General features: G+C 48.3%; 1 protein-coding gene across 1 annotated transcript in view; it reads left to right on the forward strand.

The window, feature by feature from the left end:
* LOC306736567 (tensin-2-like) overlaps positions 1 to 19,463 on the forward strand; it is a 29,963-nt gene continuing 10,500 nt past the window's right edge. The window contains 12 exon segments of the mRNA XM_079218213.1: positions 1 to 210; positions 8,383 to 8,488; positions 8,575 to 8,612; positions 14,972 to 15,004; positions 15,161 to 15,210; positions 15,558 to 15,741; positions 15,969 to 16,019; positions 16,089 to 16,211; positions 16,302 to 16,366; positions 16,815 to 16,898; positions 17,088 to 17,200; positions 17,346 to 17,406. Coding sequence (XP_079074339.1) covers positions 94 to 210; positions 8,383 to 8,488; positions 8,575 to 8,612; positions 14,972 to 15,004; positions 15,161 to 15,210; positions 15,558 to 15,741; positions 15,969 to 16,019; positions 16,089 to 16,211; positions 16,302 to 16,366; positions 16,815 to 16,898; positions 17,088 to 17,200; positions 17,346 to 17,406 — 1,025 coding nt within the window. The 5' untranslated portion in view covers positions 1 to 93.

Raw genomic sequence — 19,463 nt, forward strand, 5'->3', positions numbered from 1 at the left:
GACAGAGGAAGAGGAGAGGAGGACCTTCTGGAGCAAAGCACTTGTGTGGAAGGAGCGGAGAAGAGTTGAGGAAATTAAAGATAGGAGGAAAGCATGGGGTGCATTCACAGCACGAGCCCCGGCGGGGTGAAGGCCCGTGGACCCGATGCCGACTCAGGAGGAACCCCCACAGGGCCGGAGCTGCACCCGGACATCCTGCTGCTGGCCGAGGTGAGTGGATCACTCAGAGATCAGAGAGCTGCAGTTGTTTCAGGAGCCAGAGATACTGCTGAGTGTTCATCATTCAACCATCTGGATTTGTTTCATTGTTAGACATGACATTCACCACAAAGAAGTCCAAAGAACCACCGCTGTGTTCCCACATGAGTCACCACAGTCTCTTAGGGAATGTGTTCTTGCAGCGTGTGCAGCACACGCGTGCGTAGCGGAGGATGAACATGTGTGTTGCAGGTCCCTGTGTCCGTGTGTTCAGGTCTGTCCTGCAGAAGGTGTCACACTGCGTAAAGGCATCATATTGTGTATGAGGTGGTTTTATGACAACACGACTGCTCACAGGGGATCGTTGGCGAGGAACGATGGAAATAGATCCAGAGTGGTGGACGATCCACTTGATCCCCGTTGATCGCGCCTCTCGGGGGTCGAGGTTCAAGAGGAAGTGGTTTGGGTTACCGCTGGGTTCTGACCCGCCGCCGGCCTGGCTGCGGGAACGAGCTCTCTATTTAGGAATGAGCCACTTAAAGCCTCCGCAGGACTTCATCGAGACTAAAATAAAAGAAGTCTGTTGGTTTAGCGCCGAGGCGATGCACCAGAATGTGTGTGTTCTCTCACGTCAGAGGAGAACCCTCCACGGCATGCCGGAGGTGAGCCGGGAAACAGAAAGAACATGAATGTCACGTAAAGTCTCTTTATTTTCACAGAGGCTCTGCACAGGGAACTCTACTCAGATCACATGTGGCTGCAAATCCCCGAAATCTCTGATTTTGTGTGTGTGTGCGTGTGCGTGTGCGTGTGTGTGTGTGTGCGTGTGCGTGTCTCTCTCCATGCCAAAGTATGATAACATAGTCCCAACTGAATGGGTGGACTCTGCAATGGAGAGGAATGAAATATGTCATACAAGCAAACAGTCCAGGAGTTCTCTGTGTTGTTTATATTGTCTGTTTCTCTCTGTCTCCATCTCTTTCACACACACACACACACACACACACACACACACACACACACACACACACACACACACACACACACACACACACTCACTCATTCCCACACCTATTTTCAGCATTTTCATGGCTGTTTAGAGGTGACACCCCCGACTCATGCAGGTTATAAATACCCTGCCTGAACTCGAGCATACCACCTGCCCCTGTCCCTTCCTGAGTGGACCGTGTGTGTGTGTGTGTGTGTGTGTGTGTGTGTGTGTGTGTGTGTGTGTTGTGTGTGTGTGTGTGTATGTGTGTATGTGTGCTATGTGTTACCCAAAGCTAGAGGTCGGGGCTCCTGCTCTCTGGTGTCATCACTAGTGAGGTGTCACTGAAAAAAACCCTCACGCACGACCATGGAATGTAGTGCTGAGGGGGGTCACTGTACATTGTATTCATTACAGTGTGTGTGTGTGTGTGTGTGTGTGTGTGTGTGTGTGTGTGTGTGTGTGTGTGTGTGTGTGTGTGTGTGTGTGTGCAGCTGTATATTTTGTGTGTTTATGAATGAATTAGCACAATGTGTACATGTATGTGCATTCAGCCAGAATGTATTGACAGCTCGGCCTTTGAAACAACATCAGCTGCTGCCGCCCTCAGAAGTGAGAGCCTGTGCAGACACATCAGCCATAAGGGATCCTCTCTGCTGGCGTTGGGGCCTGACCCGCTCCTCGGCTCCTCGTAGATCAGTGGCTGGGCAGGATACTGCGTCATTAACGTACAATGCATGTAGTCCACATCAACAAGAACCATCACATTTAGTTGTAACAAAACAATCCAACAAAACTGCGGCACTAAAACACTGCACTCTCAAGAGCACCAGCCAGGATCAGAAGGAACAATATTAACTATGTAAAAACAACAACGCCGTAGACACATTAACACAACGCTACTGCTGATGTAACAACACAAAGCAGTTCACTCACCACATGCTGTTCACTTAAAGACAAAGTCCATCCTCCTCTCTTTGTTAACAAACACTTCAGTGACGCGGTTGTTCAGTTTATCGGTGCGCTTCAGTCCCAGTAACAGCTCCTTCTCGATGGCCATGGACCAGTGAGGACAGCCCAGCCTCCCAGTTGTGTTTCTGGAATAAGTTTCCATGCCCATAACCCTCCAGGAGAAAGGCGCTGTCAGTAGTGATGCGAGATGAAGCTTCCTGAAGCATTGAAGCTTTCCATCCAATCGGTTCGCTCATGTGCCGAAGCTTCATGGAGCTTCATTTGCTCTACTGCGCCACCAAGTGGACAATAGATGTAAAACAGGCAGAGTGATCATAACGACACCATGGCTTTGGTGTGTGAAGCTTTAAATTGAATAAATTATGTTCATGATGCCAATACATCAATTATTAACTTATTAATATTGTGTCTATCTTTATGATATATTGGCGGGGTCAAAATCAAAACTCGAAACAAATTGGGAAGAATGTGATGTGGCTGTGGGTAAGTGGTTAGAATATCCGACTTTCAGTCAGAGGATCGGTGTTTCAAGCCTCAGCTCCGCTAGTCCATGTTGATGTGTCCAATTCTTTAAGTAAAAATAAGAACTTTTCCACAGTGCTGGGCTTTTTGAGACTATTTCACCTGCTTTATAAAATACCCTTTCACAGGCACACATGAAGCTGGTAGAGAGGAAGGGGGAATCCATTGAGTTTCTCTGCCTCTTATATTTCAAATCGCACGGCAAACCCACAAACCATTTTCTGAATCAGTCACATGGTCCGGCCGGCTCAGAGGCTTCCAACGTCACCGCATACGTCATGACACGAGCCTCGATACGCTTCACCAAAATCTACCTGATTACTCGCCACGCGCATCAAAGCCTCGACACGAAAGGACACATCACTACCTGTCAGTAAATCCACCAGCTAGTCCGTTTCTCCTCTTTCAGCCATTGAGTGTTAAAAAACTACACCAAGCTAAACACTACACAGCCTGGACTCTTCTTACTACTGAGTTCTGCTAGCAGCTAGCTAGCTTTCTGTTGACAGAAGTCTGCGGCTCAGTGGTTAGCATATCCGTCTTTCAATCAGAGGATCGGTGGTTTGAGCCCCGGCTCCGCTAGCCTTTGTCGTTGCGTCCTTAAGCAAGATCTTCACCCCTAACTGCTCCCTGCTGCTGTGTCTGTGGTGTATAGAGCAAACATGTAAGTCTCTTTGGATAAAAGCGTCAGCTAAATGTAATGTAAAAGTCACGCTGGCCCACTGACCAATCACAGCGCATGTTAATGGTCACGCTGGCCCACTGACCAATCACAGCGCATGTTAATGGTCACGCTGGCCCACTGACCAATCACAGCGCATGTTAATGGTCACGCTGGCCCACTGACCAATCACAGCGCATGTTAATGGTCACGCTGGCCCACTGACCAATCACAGCGCATGTTAATACTTAATACTAATGTTGTACTTCCGGGCCACCTTGCTGGAGCATGTCAAACTAAAGATCTGATTGGTTGAATACTATGACAATCAATGATAAGTTTCTCATGTATACTTTAATCGTGAAGGCCTCAGGCCTCTCCTTCCATAGAGGCATAGAGGTCAAATCTGATTGGATGAGAGCTCTTCTTCAAACCAGCTGCACTAGCAGCAGCGCTGCAGGCTGGAAGCAGAGCAACAGAGGAAGACAGGAACTGTGTAATGAGAAAATAAGCTAATAGGGAAAACATAAGTATAATGCATGTAGTGTATTTGTGAAAAAGAAGTACATTATAACATAGCTATAACTTATAACCAGCAGAGAAGACTTAGCACTGTCGTAGAAGTGGAAATGCTTCTGCTCTGCAGCGGCCGACATGTTTGGAGAATGACATCGACTTTGGCTGCAGACGCCCGAGAGGGGCGAGGCTCTTAATGCTGCAACACACACACACACACACACACACACACACACACACACACACACACACACACACACACACACACACACACTGCTGGTAGTCATGGAGCCTCTGGAGACTGAGAGTCCTCTCAGCTCAACTTCCTGTTTACTCATCAAAGTGCATACATGTCACACATACCGGTCCAACGCAGTCTGTGTTCAGTCCAAATGAAAATGCATTAGATAGCTTTATATGATATTTCATCCCTTTGTCATTATTTGACGGATTACCACACAAAGTGCTACTAACTCACTTTAGTTTACGTGATGAAGCTCAGAGTTTGGTTTATCTGTAGAACAGATGACCAACCTTTCATCATGCGTTATATTTTAACATCATATTCATCTTGTGTGTGTTTGTAGACCCAGATATGCTTCACTTATTCTAGGGACATTTCTCTAGTTGCAACACAACAAGCTCTGCATTCATAAGTTCACTGGAAAGAAGGTTGTGCTGCTCTCTGTCCACCAGGTGGTGCTGTTGACTCTAACTGACACACGGGGGTCAACATATGAGCAACTGTTTAAGTTCCACCGCGGCTCAGATGTGCAGCCATGAACATAAACAGGCCACAATAAAGATGGAATGCATCTATAATGTAGGGAAACTAAAGGAACTGGCAAAAGAAAGATCCGTTCAGCGTCTCGACTCACTGAGCTTTTGATGCTGTTTTGGTATTTTTAAGTAATGTCACAATGTTTATTATTAACTAATGAGAAACCTAAGATTCAGCTTTAATGTTGGTATTTTACATCTTGATATTGATACATCCAGATCATAATTTGTATATATTTTAAGAAATATTATAGTTTTATTGCAACATTTCTTATGTCGACGAGGATTCAGATTTTTATGTTCAGAGTTTTTATGTTCACTTATTGTGGAATTTCATTCTGAACTTGTCTTCATGTGTGAAGAAAGGGATTCTGATCAAAGTGATCTCTGGTCAGCTTCATGGATCTGATCTCTGGTCGGCTTCATGGATCTGATCTCTGGTCAGCTTCATGGATCTGATCTCTGGTCGGCTTCATGGATCTGATCTCTGGTCGGCTTCATGGAGCGACAGTAACTTACATAAGTTCAATCGATTCAAGCCAGTTATGTAACACCATTCAAATGAAAAGGCCGGAGGGTTGATGAGCTCCTCTCCCTCACGTGCCCTCACACAAACACACACACACACACACACACACACACACACACAACACACACACACACACACACACACACACACACACACACACACACACACACACACACACAAACACACACCTACACACAAACACACACACACACACACTCACACTCGCTCGTGCACACACACACACACTCGCGCACACAAACTCGCACTACTACACACACACTTGCACACACACTTACACACACATTCGCTCGCATAGACACACACACTTGTGCGCACACACACTCACACCCACTTGCACACAAACACACACACACACACTCAACACTCTCAGTGGTTCGCAGCAGCTTCCCTTCATCATCACACAGAGGACATGTCAATAGTCCTTGTTGTTGTTGTGCTGCTCTCAGATCAGTAGATCGACACACAGCCAGCAGAAGGTTACTGTGTCTCGTCCATGAGAGCAGACCAGTGATCAGAACTTCCACAGAGAGGTTATTGCTGTTATAAAATACAGGAAGAGTAATTACATTGTTTTAATAATGAATGGACCCAACTGGAGCTCAGAGCCTCATGAAAACACACCCACAGGAAGCCTTCATGCAGACACGTCCTGGTTCTGGTTGTTCTCAGGACGTTGTTCATCCACTAGCATCTAAAACTGAAACTGTCTCTGCAGTGAGGAGCAGCATCAACGTCTCATCAGTATCTCTGTGTTGAATGCAGGACTTGTTGCTTTAATTAAAGAAAGGTTTTGGAATTACATTTATTGGTTCTCTAGCTGAGTCAGATTGGAAGATCGATAGCACTCAATCAGAAGCTAGTGGCAGTTATCTTAGCTTAGCTTAAGACTAGAAACATAAAGAAACAGTGAGCCAAAGTTCACGGAATCTGCCTCTCAGCACCTCACTTATTTAAATCATTATGTTTATTCTAATAATATATTCTATAAAATGTGATATCTACAGAGAAGCAGCACCTGAAGCTCCTCCACGTGACCGTTTTAAAGAGCATGTCTCACACTGTGAGGGTTTGTTTAGCTGCTTGAAGTGAAGCAGCATTTCCAGTGCGCTGCATTAGGAAGCACACGAGGCTCAGCTATGAAACATTCATGTGTCATGAAGGATTTAGACGGTGTGCTCTCCTCAGGAGATGTTTTATACAGCGCTGAGTTCAGGAGGAGTTTCCTTTCCTCTGGTGAACAAGTCTCTGCTGTCCACCTTCCTCTCCCACCTTCCTCTCCCACCTTCCTCTTCCACCTTCCTCTTCCACCTTCCTCTCCCACCTTCCTCTTCCACCTTCCTCTTCCACCTTCCTCTTCCACCTCCCTCTCCCACCTCCCTCTTCCACCTTCCTCTTCCACCTCCCTCTCCCACCACCCTCTTCCACCTTCCTCTTCCACCTCCCTCTCCCACCTTCCTCTTCCACCTTCCTCTCCCACCTCCCTCTTCCACCTTCCTCTCCCACCTCCCTCTCCCACCTCCCTCTCCCACCTTCCTCTTCCACCTTCCTCTTCCACCTCCCTCTCCCACCTCCCTCTCCCACCTTCCTCTTCCACCTTCCTCTCCCACCTCCCTCTCCCACCTCCCTCTCCCACCTTCCTCTTCCACCTTCCTCTTCCACCTCCCTCTCCCACCTCCCTCTTCCACCTTCCTCTTCCACCTTCCTCTTCCACCTTCCTCTTCCACCTCCCTCTCCCACCTCCCTCTTCCACCTTCCTCTTCCACCTCCCTCTCCCACCTCCCTCTTCCACCTTCCTCTTCCACCTCCCTCTCCCACCTTCCTCTTCTACCTTCCTCTCCCACCTCCCTCTCCCACCTCCCTCTCCCACCTTCCTCTTCCACCTTCCTCTTCCACCTCCCTCTCCCACCTCCCTCTTCCACCTTCCTCTTCCACCTCCCTCTCCCACCTTCCTCTTCCACCTCCCTCTCCCACCTTCCTCTTCCACCTTCCTCTCCCACCTCCCTCTTCCACCTTCCTCTCCCACCTCCCTCTCCCACCTCCCTCTCCCACCTTCCTCTCCCACCATCCTCTCCCACCTCCCTCCCCAACCTCCCTCTCCCACCTTCCTCTTCCACCTTCCTCTTCCACCTTCCTCTTCCACCTTCTTCTCCCACCTCCCTCTCCCACCTCCCTCTCCCACCTTCCTCTTCCACCTTCCTCTTCCACCTCCCTCTCCCACCTCCCTCTTCCACCTTCCTCTTCCACCTCCCTCTCCCACCTCCCTCTTCCACCTTCCTCTTCCACCTCCCTCTCCCACCTTCCTCTTCCACCTCCCTCTCCCACCTCCCTCTTCCACCTTCCTCTTCCACCTCCCTCTCCCACCTCCCTCTTCCACCTTCCTCTTCCACCTCCCTCTCCCACCTTCCTCTTCCACCTTCCTCTTCCACCTCCCTCTCCCACCTCCCTCTCCCACCTTCCTCTTCCACCTTCCTCTTCCACCTTCCTCTTTTGCTTTATAACAACTGGGACGTACGTTTTATGTATTTATTTCTCCAGAGTTTTAGCTTTATTTTCATATCTCTATCATTTAAATGTATGCTGTTACTGAGAATCATTTAGTTCATGTTGCATATTCTTCGTAGATTTGGTATCTGTGCCATTTGTTCTCAGGTCACTATAGGTTTGAACTCTCAATACAAAATCAACCAATCACACCTTTATATATGTATAGTGCCTTCAGGATGAGTGCAGGATGCTCTCCCCATTCCTCCACCAGGGGGCGACAAAGACTGTCTTTCACAGTGAAGGCTGAGCAGTGGAACTCTCCTCCCTGCAAACACACACGGCTGGACTCAAAATGAGTTTTACAAGAGTTTAGTTATAAACCAAATGCAAAATTGCTCCTGATGTTTGCTCCGAAGGAACAGTCAGGATAACAAAGGTTTAGAACTGATCCTCTGGGGAACATGCATGTCTGGTAAGATACCTGAAGGCAGCCAACAGCATCAAAAGGAGAACACAAAGTAAAAGAACACTGTCCGTCTACTCATCTCCATTCGGCCCAGCAGAGAGGAGACAGAATGAGGACAAGATGAATCATGAAGCAGAGATGCACCTTTTGTAGTTTGGGTATGACATCTTCGAGCAGAGGCCTGAACATAGGTGTGTGTTCAAAAGGTTCTTAAGCAGACTAACGTGCCTGATGTGTGTCTGCAGCTCGCCGGTGCAGCGGGCCACGCCTTCACGGAGAAGAGCTTCAAGAGGAAGCGGGTGTGCGACGTGTGCCAGCAAAGCATCGACAGCCCCGGGGCGTTCTGCAGGGGTGAGTCCGTGAGGTCGCCCCGCTGACCTCTCCGTCTCTCAGGGCTCGCTGTCACAATAACACGCCTCTCTCCTTCCTGTCTGCAGAGTGCAAGCTTGCAGTCCACAAGGCGTGTGAAGCCAAGGTAAGCCCCGCCCCATCCCTGTCCCGAGCACGCTGCTCCCGTGTCACAGGTCCAGATGTGAGTGTTATGGAGGAAGCCATGCGCACTGACCTAGATGTCTGGGTGAAGGACTGCAGGTAGCCAGGTCGCTATGAAGAACTCAGCTATGTGTTAACGTCCTCAGACCGGCTCTGTGGGGTTGCTTGAGGACGCATGTGTGCTTATTGGAGAATCATATTCCCATTATAATATCACTATGTCTGTGGGATTGTCTGAGGCTCAGTGGGGTCAGGGGAGGAGCAACAGGAGACAGCAGTGCATGCACCTGTCAGGTGCTGAAGCTGCACTTCACTGATGTGAGAAGGTCCAGTAGGATGAACTGGCTCTGGACCGCTGGGAGATACTGGTTTACCAGAACTGCTGCTCACTAATGCACAGCGACCATCCTCCAGCCTCCAGCCTCCATCCTCCATCCTCCAGCGGCCACATGTACTACACATGTTCACGTGACTAGGGACATATCTTCAGGCTTTGGATCAATACATTACACTTGTGTTAGTATTTCTGTGGCGTCCCTGACACTTCAACTATTATTATCTATATTATCTAGCTATTTCTGTTCGTCTCATCTCTCTGTGTTTACAGCAACAGTGTCATCATGGCTTTCATATACAAGTCCCTAGGTATGATAAATATATAAGAATACATATGAATAAGCATTGAAGATACCAAAGGAAGAAAGAGGACCTGAAACATGTGCATGCATCATCCTGCATGCTGAACCTGAAGTGTTGTTGTCCCTCAGAATCAAAGAGAAATAGCTTCTATGCTCATAAACAATCATAAATCCCTCATAAAGGAGGCGGGGCAGCGTCTCCTCTACAGATACGACCACCATGCAAAAGACTGAGTTTAGAACCTGATCTTTTGATCACGAGGATGTCTGGATGTAAGAGAGGAGAGGAGCTCTCTCTCTCTCTGTCTGTCCACAGCTGATGTCAAACCACTGGCAGCAGAGCCGTGACCCCGTGACCCCGTGACCCCGTGACCCCGCTCACACAGCTCAGTGTCACACCATGGAGTGAGCTCGGCACTACACAAACACACTTTTTTCACTTCGCATTTATTTCTCAGATTTTCAGATCAGTCCAAATCCATCCAATTCATGACAGGAGGCTCCTCCCACTCCCTGGCTCCTCCCACTCACACGCCCTGTAACAGTGTAAACTGGGCAGCTGTTGTGCCGTCTCCCAGCATGCACTAAAAGAGGATTATTATGTGTGTCACTCGTTCCCCTGGTCACCGCCACGACATCCCATAACAAAACAACCCTCTGGCTGCAGGACGACCGACGATCACTGAGAGTAAAGATAGAACATAACAAGAGCGCCGGAGATACCAGCTACTGGGGGACGCACATAAGAGAGGGGCAGCTGTGTGTGTGTGTGTGTGTGTGTGTGTGTGTGTGTGTGTGTGTGTGTGTGTGTGTGTGTGTGTAATCAGTCCCGTTTGGGGGTATTCATAAATAAAGGGGAACATTGGGTCACGCTCTGCTCCCTCTGTGTTTCTAGTGCTTCTCATATGTCAACATATTGCTTTCTTCTTTTCTTTCTCTCTTTCTTTCTCTCATCTCCTGCGCCTCGCTGTCATTTTATTTATTTGACCTTTATTTCTCCTCTTCCTGGTGTTTTATAGTCAAAGCGTCTCACCTCCTCCGAGGTATTCTTTCTCTTCTTGTCAAGTCTTCATGGCCTCCATCATGTGCTCTGCAGCTTCGCCTCAATAACAGTCACCACCGCCTCATGCCACGCTGCTGCTGCTGCTGCTGCTGCTGCTGCTGCTGCTGCTGTTGCTGCTGCTGCTGCTGCTGCTGCTGTTGCTGCTGCTGCTGCTGCTGCTGCTGCTGCTGCTGCTGTTGTTGTTGTTGTTGTTGTTGTTGTTGTTGTTTGTGCGTCCTTTGTGTGTCCGTCTGCCTCTTTGTCCTGATGCCACTTGTCATCTCTCCGCCCCTCAGGCCTCTGAGAGGTCACTGGGCATCAGCACTCTGCAGGGCGGCCCAGTGCACGCACGCTGTATTGATGTGTGGGCGAGTGCACGTGAAAGCACGTGCACGTGTACAGGAAAGCACACACACAGTCGGCGTGCTTTACTGTCTCTGTGCGCATGACGGCAGGCATAGTGAGAGGGAAATGTTGCACAGTGGGAGTGTGTGTGTTACCGTGAGGGAGGGAGGGAGGGAGGGAGAGAGAGAGAGAGAGAGAGAGAGAGAGAGAGAGAGAGAGAGAGAGAGAGAGAGAGAGAGGGGTGGTGTGTCCCTCTCTCCAGACAGGACTCAGAGGGGAAGACTGAAGCTGCTTGCTGAGGTAAAACACTCTCTGTATTTAGAGTTTATTCTTATGTATTCTTCACATTAGCTTTGACTTTTCTGTTCTGTTTCTTGTTTATTGGGCAGCGATCTAACAACCTTCAGTGTTTGCTGCATGTGTGCACATCACTCAGCTCCAGAGAGCCAGAGCGCTCTGCTCTGCCGAGAGGATTTCATTCACTGTGATTAAGGCGAGTGCAGAAAACATAAGTGGAGACTCCTGCTGTGACCTACAAAGAAATACACAGGTTTAAATGTTTAATAACCAAGAGTGAAATATTTACTTTTTAATGAGATGGTTCTGTATTCGTGCTGGTTAGCAAATTACGGAAACTGCAGCAAACCCCTGTCCTCTGTGCCCATAGCTGCCTGTAAGCGGCTGCAGACGGCTGGGACAGAGGCAGTGGTGCATCTATGTGCTCTAGCTCTACGTTACTCTGTGTGTGTAGTGAGGGATGTGTAGTGAGGGATGTGTGTGTCCTTCAACGCCGTGCACACACACACAGAGGACCTGCATCCCACTCAGCTGTCCTCACTGATGGAGGTAGTGAAGTACAGATGGTCACACAGCAGCTGCTCTGTAATGTTCTAGCTGATGTATTAATTGATATGGCAATTATGACTCCTTGAGGAATATGTGCTTGTGTTGATCAGAACAGTGGTGTCCATCTGTTGTAATTACTGCAAGTGGGAGTCAGACCTCAGGTGTTGGCGTTCCCTCTTCCTCAGGTCATCCTCATGCCGTCACGTGTCTGCAGCGTTGCTCTCTCCTCTCAGGCGTCAGGAGCAACAGGTGGCATGTTGTTCCTGCTCTTTGTTCCGTGTGTCATGTAGCATGTTGTTCCTGCTCTTTGTTCCGTGTGTCATGTAGCATGTTGTTCCTGCTCTTTGTTCCGTGTGTCATGTAGCAGCGCATCATGGATGTGAGGTGGGAGAGCGTTGAGTCGATAGAGGCGCTCATCGGACGGCTGGAGGGGTCGAGCCGTCCGATGAGCGTCGGTGTGACTCCATTGTTGTTGCTGTTTATAACCAGCATGAGGCCCTGTGTACAAATAATTACCATGGTTCATTTCATTTTACTGCTTTAGTCTTATCAATAATTAAGCACAAGAGGGACAGAGCACACACACACACACACACACACACACACACACACACACACACACACACACACACACACACACACACACACACTGTTTATATTTACCCATTGCTGTTCATTTCCTGAGAGCCTAAGCCAAGCGGGACTTGTTTAATATTCCAGGAGTTATACAGCTCCTATTTTTTTTTGGGAATGGCTTTGAAGCAGTTATTGACCTTATTTGACCATCATTTTACGATGTATTCATTTTGTTGGATTGATAATACAGATAAAAGTGTGTTATTGTTCAGCAGTGGATGTGTTCAGGACCAGCTGCATGATGCCGTGCCACAGAGTTATGTTCACATCCAGACGTGTGAGCGGACGGATGATAAATAGACAAACTGAGCCTTTAAGTGTTCTGACGGACGTATGGTCTAAAATAAGGAGCTCAATCAAAATAGCTCAGTTAAACCTCTCGCTGTGTGTCGGTGGCAGCTGTTGACGTCTCTCTCTCTCTCTTTGCCTCTCCTCTTCCCTCCTTCACGTCTTCCCGATGCCTTCTCCTCCTCCTCCTCTTCCCTCCGTCTCTACTTCCCCTCCCCGGTCCGTTGTTCTTCCTCCTTCTCCTCCTCCTCCTCTTCCCTCCGTCTCTACTTCCCCTCCCGGTCCGTTGTTCTTCCTCCTTCTCCTCCACTGACTCCCCCGGTGTGAGCGATGCTCATCGAGGTGTCACCTGATGTCGGGTCTCTCGGCGGGGAGGAGGGTGGTTATGGGGGTGAGGGACGAAAGAGGAGAGAACGGGAGAGAGGCAGAGCGACAATAAGAGAAGAAAGAGACTTCCCTCTCCCGTGAGGCCTCTGAACAGCCACTCCTAAACGTGTCCTCTGACCGGCTGCAGTGTGAACAGACTGTGCAAAGGAAACCACCAAAGGAGTTTTAGTTAGACTTTGGCCTTCAGAGTCTCTTTGTGAGGCGATGGAACTTGGAATCCGTCATGGTGACTTCGCTTTTCCACTTTCAAACGGGAAGGCTGACTCACTGCTCCCTCTCAGAGTGCAGCGTCAGAATGAAGCTCCCTCCTCCTGGGCCTCAAACACTCCTCACCTCAGCCTCCAGAGGGAGGAGTCACGGCTTTGTAGATTTACACCTCAGCCTCACTGTCGCAAGAGTCGGTGTAGATTTGTGCCGATCAATCAATCACATTTGTAGTTGATGAGTCAATAAGGAGTGAGAAATGACATCACAACTTCCCAGAGCCCAACACTTGTCTTAAAGGTGCAGTGCGTTGCATTGAGAGTTGTTTCCTGGCGTCTGTCCCTCTGGAGAATACGCCAAATAAAACAGCAAAAAGAAGCAGACTCACACGTTTGAGAAGCTGAAGCGAGAGAACGTTGGCTTTGCTAAAAGTAGAAGGTGCGACCTGATGAACGCGGCGACGTGGACCTGTGAAGTGAGCAGACGGCACCCTGAGGACCGGATGGTTCCCTGCTCCTCAAACTCTGAGCGCACAAACTGAACCAGATGGCAGCGCACAGTCCGCACGCATTACAGAGACCCTGAGGCCGGCAGGGCCACCAACGTGTGTGTGTGTGTGTGTGTGTGTGTGTGTGTGTGTGTGTGTGTGTGTGTGTGTGTGTGTGTGTGAACCTGGTTGACCAGCGCTGACTTCCTGTTGCAAATTGCTTCCTGTTGACTCTGGTGTGCACGCCAGTTCAACGATGGTCTTCTTCTGTGTGTGTGTGTGTGTGTGTGTGTGTGTGTGTGTGTGTGTGTGTGTGTGTGTTGTCTCTGTCTCCTACTGCTCCTTCCTGGAGACGACCACTTTATCCACTTAACTCCCATTAAAGCCAGAAAGAGGAGTTCTCCTCTCTGTTCTTTCATGTTCTGCTGTGTGTTTTATAACATGTGTGTTTTATAACATGTGTGTTTTATAACATGTGTGTTTTATAACATGCGTGTGATCACTGCACATGATCTCTGAATAACTGACATTAACACACTGGGGAGTACAGATCATGTTGAGAATATCACAAGTCATGTTCTACATTATTAATGTCTCTTTCTGAGAAGCTTGAGATCAGGATGCTGCAGCTGACTGTGGAACAATAACTGCATCATCTTCTGTGTTATGGGACAATGTTGTTGACACCATGACATCATCATAACAATAATAACATAATATACCTCGACGCCTCGACACTGAAGTCCAATCACCTCACAGGCGATGAGGTGTGTCTGGAGCTCAGATCAAAAGTCAGCTTCAGGTTCCTCACTCGTTAGTCAGAGAGCAGAGATGGAGGACGTTATGGCATCGATAAAGAAAATGTAAATATATAAATGCAGTATTGAAAATGTCCGTCATCATCATGAAGCTCACAGTGAGTTGTCGGTCATCGTGCCTGCAGGCGTTCACCTTGTTGACCTGCTGCCTGACACCTGTCAGCACTCAGCTGTCAATCAATCTCATGGACGAGGTCAAAGGTCGTGCGTTGACAGGAGTCACCTGTGAGGTTTACAGTCACAGCCTGAAGATGTGACACCGCCTTCATTTTCATTTGTGTTATTAATACATTTCTTGTTGTTTTTAATCATTTGATGTGATTTGAATTGTAAATTAAGTTTTACTCACGAGACTCTTATGAGACATAAAACACAATGTGCTGACGAAGCACTTTAATGAGCTCATCTTCCTGCTCGCACTCTTTCTCCTGACATGGATGTTTGTGGTCGAACGCGAGGAGAAAAACTCAACCAGTGCTTTAGATTTAGTGTCTCTCATCGTACTGAGACTCCTTTTGCCTGGTGCACAACCAAGTCAACACAAAGTCCTCAAGCTCTACATGTGTCTTCATCTGTGTGTGTGTGTGTGTGTGTGTGTGTGTGTGTGTGTGTGTGTGTATGGTCACGTGACTGCTGCTCCTTTTCTTTCAGGTGACTCCCACCTGCATCCCGACCTTTGACCTGGTGAGTGTTAGTTTTTGTGTGTGTTTTATTCAGTCAATCATTACAATACAATACAATATTATATATAATACACAAACCAGTGTGTACCTGTAGTTTTATACGAGGTCATCCAAACAGTCGCTGCAGTGGACTTACTCTCTTCTGATTGGTTCTCAGCACGGCTCCTGTAGATCTACACCGCAGAAGAAGAGAGGCTCCTTACCGAGGTACCAAGACGCCGGCAGCACTATATATACATATATATATATATATATATATATATATATATATATATATATATATATATATATATATATATATATATATATATATATATATATATATATATATGTATATATATGTATACATATATATATATGTATATATATATATATGTATACATATATATGTATATATATATATGTATACATATATATATATATATATATATATATATATATGTATATATATATATATATATATATATATATATATATATATATATATATATATATATATATGCACAATATAATAAAATGAAGGAGTTAAAACAATGGACTGTCACACTGTTCAGGAGTAAAAGTGTGGAACAGGTGATGGAGAACGTGATGGAGCGCCACTATGACTTCGACCTCACCTACATCACGGAGAGGATCATCTCCGTGTTCTTCCCTCCCGACCTGGAGGAGCAGCGCTACCGCAGGAACCTGCAGGAGGTGGCCTCCATGCTGAGGTCCAAGCACCAGGACCAGTTCCTGGTGAGTCAGCTGAAACACGGGGAACATAGACTTCATGCTGGGATTAGTCTCCTTGAATGACGTCATGGATGCTATTACAAGCATTAAAGCAAGTTAAACACGCGTGAATTGCAAGGCTATTGCTTTAAGTCCTTATGTTTCATTGATAGTCCCTAAAAAAAAGTAATTAATCTAATATTTTGCTGTATTTCTTTCTAGATTTGAGATATATTTGTGTCTTTTTCCAGCTCCTGAACTTATCAGAGAAGAGACATGACATCACCAGACTGAACCCGAAGGTACTGGTGTTCACCTCTTAGAGACGGCACAGCCTCTGTGCGTTACAGTTAACGTGCATCGTGTTTCAGGTGCAGGACTACGGCTGGCCCGACGTGCACGCCCCGCCCCTGGACAGGATCTGTGCTGTCTGTAAAGCCATGGAGACCTGGCTGACCTCTGACCCCCACAATGTGGTGGTCCTCCACTGCAAGGTCGGTGACCCCCGAATCCACACCTGCTGGCTTTGTGTGAAACGTGTACAAAGTGGGGAGAAGCTCATGAAGCTTTGCTCTGTGTTGCAGGGAAACAAAGGGAAGACGGGCGTCATCGTGGCCGCCTACATGCACTACAGCAAGATATCAGCTGGGTAACCTGCAGCTCTGAGTCTCTGACGGGGCGTCGCTATGACGCGCTTTGTTTTGTTTTTATGCACAAAATGCATAAGTGATGCATATTCAGTCCCGAAGCCGTGTTTTTTGGTTAAAAAATGTAAACATGACCGACTTAGAGCTGACCCTTGGTCCCACCATGACAAGCTGCAAATCAAAATGACCGCCTCCTTCCACATGTGAGTCTGAGGACCAATGAGATCGCAGGATCTCGGAACGCACAAGATATGAAAAAAAAAAGCTGGTTGATTCATTAGACTCCCACAGGCCGGACGGCTACAGGGTTGTTATAATCGCTCAAGGAGCTTATGGAAATATTACAACGTAACGATGTTTTCTTCTCACAAGGGTTACGGTACTTTATCAATTTAAATGGATCAAAGCGACCCTGTGGGTGAGGAGTCTTAACGCAGCTCTTTCCCACAGAGCCGACCAGGCGCTCACCACTCTGGCCATGAGGAAGTTCTGTGAGGACAAAGTGTCGTCCTCGCTGCAGCCGTCCCAGAGCAGGTGGGCCTCTCACCTTTGTCTTTCCTGAGCGGCTCACCTGTCGCTCACCTGTCGCTCACATGTCGTTTACTCGTCGCTCACCTGTCGCTCACCTGTCGCTCACATGTCGTTTACCCGTCGCTCACCTGTCGCTCACCTGTCGCTCACCCGTCGCTCACACTCATCTTCACTTCCTCGCTCTCCTTCCAGGTACATCTATTACTTTGGCGGCCTGCTGTCCAGCAGCATCAAGATGAACAGCAGTCCTCTGTTCCTGCACCAGATCCTCATTCCATCACTCCCCAACTTCCAGGCCGGAGGAGGTCTGCTACACAAACTAATGATCCTCATGACTTACTATTGATAATAATGGCTCTTATTAGCTTTTTACAATGTTAAAGGAGGGAAAAATAAAAAAGCCTTTTTGTCTGCAAACTCATCTTTCAACACTTCTTTCTGCATCTGCAGGTTTCTTTCCATTCCTGAAGATCTACCAGTCCTTACAGCTCGTCTACACCTCGGGCGTCTAGTGAGTTCATGCAGAGGCCGTCTGTACTGGCTGCTGTCTGTGGTGTCGTCTGTACTGGCTGCTGTCTGTGGTGTCGTCTGTACTGGCTGCTGTCTGTGGTGTCGTCTGTACTGGCTGCTGTCTGTGGTGTCGTCTGTGCTGTCTGCTGTCTGTGGTGTCGTCTGTACTGTCTGTAGTGTCGTCTGTACTGGCTGCTGTCTGTGGTGTCGTCTGTACTGGCTGCTGTCTGTGGTGTCGTCTGTACTGGCTGCTGTCTGTGGTGTCGTCTGTACTGGCTGCTGTCTGTGGTGTCGTCTGTGCTGTCTGCTGTCTGTGGTGTCGTCTGTACTGTCTGTAGTGTCGTCTGTACTGGCTGCTGTCTGTGGTGTTGTCTGTACTGGCTGCTGTCTGTGTTCAGGTGTCGTCTGTGCTGTCTGCTGTCTGTGGTGTTGTCTGTGCTGTCTGCTGTCTGTGGTGTTGTCTGTGCTGTCTGTGTTCAGGTGTCATCTGTACTGTCTGCTGTCTGTGGTGTTGTCTGTGCTGTCTGTTGTCTGTGGTGTTGTCTGTACTGGCTGCTGTCTGTGTTCAGGTGTCGTCTGTGCTGGCTGCTGTCTGTGGTGTCGTCTGTACTGTCTGCTGTCTGTGGTGTTGTCTGTACTATCTGTTGTCTGTGGTGCTGTCTGTACTGTCTGCTGTCTGTGGTGTTGTCTGTACTGTCTGCTGTCTGTGGTGTTGTATGTACTGTCTGTAGTGTCGTCTGTACTGGCTGCTGTCTGTGGTGTCTTCTGTACTGGCTGCTGTCTGTGGTGTCGTCTGTACTGTCTGTAGTGTTGTCTGTACTGGCTGCTGTCTGTGGTGTCTTCTGTACTGGCTGCTGTCTGTGGTGTCGTCTGTACTGGCTGCTGTCTGTGGTGTCGTCTGTACTGGCTGCTGTCTGTGGTGTCGTCTGTGCTGTCTGCTGTCTGTGGTGTCGTCTGTACTGTCTGTAGTGTCGTCTGTACTGGCTGCTGTCTGTGGTGTCGTCTGTACTGGCTGCTGTCTGTGGTGTCGTCTGTACTGGCTGCTGTCTGTGGTGTCGTCTGTACTGGCTGCTGTCTGTGGTGTCGTCTGTGCTGTCTGCTGTCTGTGGTGTCGTCTGTACTGTCTGTAGTGTCGTCTGTACTGGCTGCTGTCTGTGGTGTTGTCTGTACTGGCTGCTGTCTGTGTTCAGGTGTCGTCTGTGCTGTCTGCTGTCTGTGGTGTTGTCTGTGCTGTCTGCTGTCTGTGGTGTTGTCTGTGCTGTCTGTGTTCAGGTGTCATCTGTACTGTCTGCTGTCTGTGGTGTTGTCTGTGCTGTCTGTTGTCTGTGGTGTTGTCTGTACTGGCTGCTGTCTGTGTTCAGGTGTCGTCTGTGCTGGCTGCTGTCTGTGGTGTCGTCTGTACTGTCTGCTGTCTGTGGTGTTGTCTGTACTATCTGTTGTCTGTGGTGCTGTCTGTACTGTCTGCTGTCTGTGGTGTTGTCTGTACTGTCTGCTGTCTGTGGTGTTGTATGTACTGTCTGTAGTGTCGTCTGTACTGGCTGCTGTCTGTGGTGTCTTCTGTACTGGCTGCTGTCTGTGGTGTCGTCTGTACTGTCTGTAGTGTTGTCTGTACTGGCTGCTGTCTGTGGTGTCTTCTGTACTGGCTGCTGTCTGTGGTGTCGTGTGTAGGCTGCTGTCTGTGGTGTCGTCTGTACTGTCTGCTGTCTGTGGTGTTGTCTGTACTATCTGTTGTCTGTGGTGTTGTCTGTGCTGTCTGCTGTCTGTGGTGTCGTCTGTACTGTCTGCTGTCTGTGGTGTTGTCTGTACTATCTGTTGTCTGTGGTGTTGTCTGTACTATCTGTTGTCTGTGGTGTTGTCTGTGCTGTCTGCTGTCTGTGGTGTTGTCTGTACTGTCTGTAGTGTCGTCTGTACTGTCTGCTGTCTGTGGTGTCGTGTGTACTGTCTGCTGTCTGTGGTGTCGTCTGTACTGTCTGCTGTCTGTGGTGTCGTCTGTACTGTCTGCTGTCTGTGGTGTCTTCTGTACTGGCTGCTGTCTGTGGTGTCGTCTGTACTGTCTGT

The sequence above is a fragment of the Taurulus bubalis genome (assembly GCF_910589615.1).
Source record: "Taurulus bubalis genome assembly, chromosome: 5".
Lineage (NCBI taxonomy): Eukaryota > Metazoa > Chordata > Actinopteri > Perciformes > Cottidae > Taurulus > Taurulus bubalis.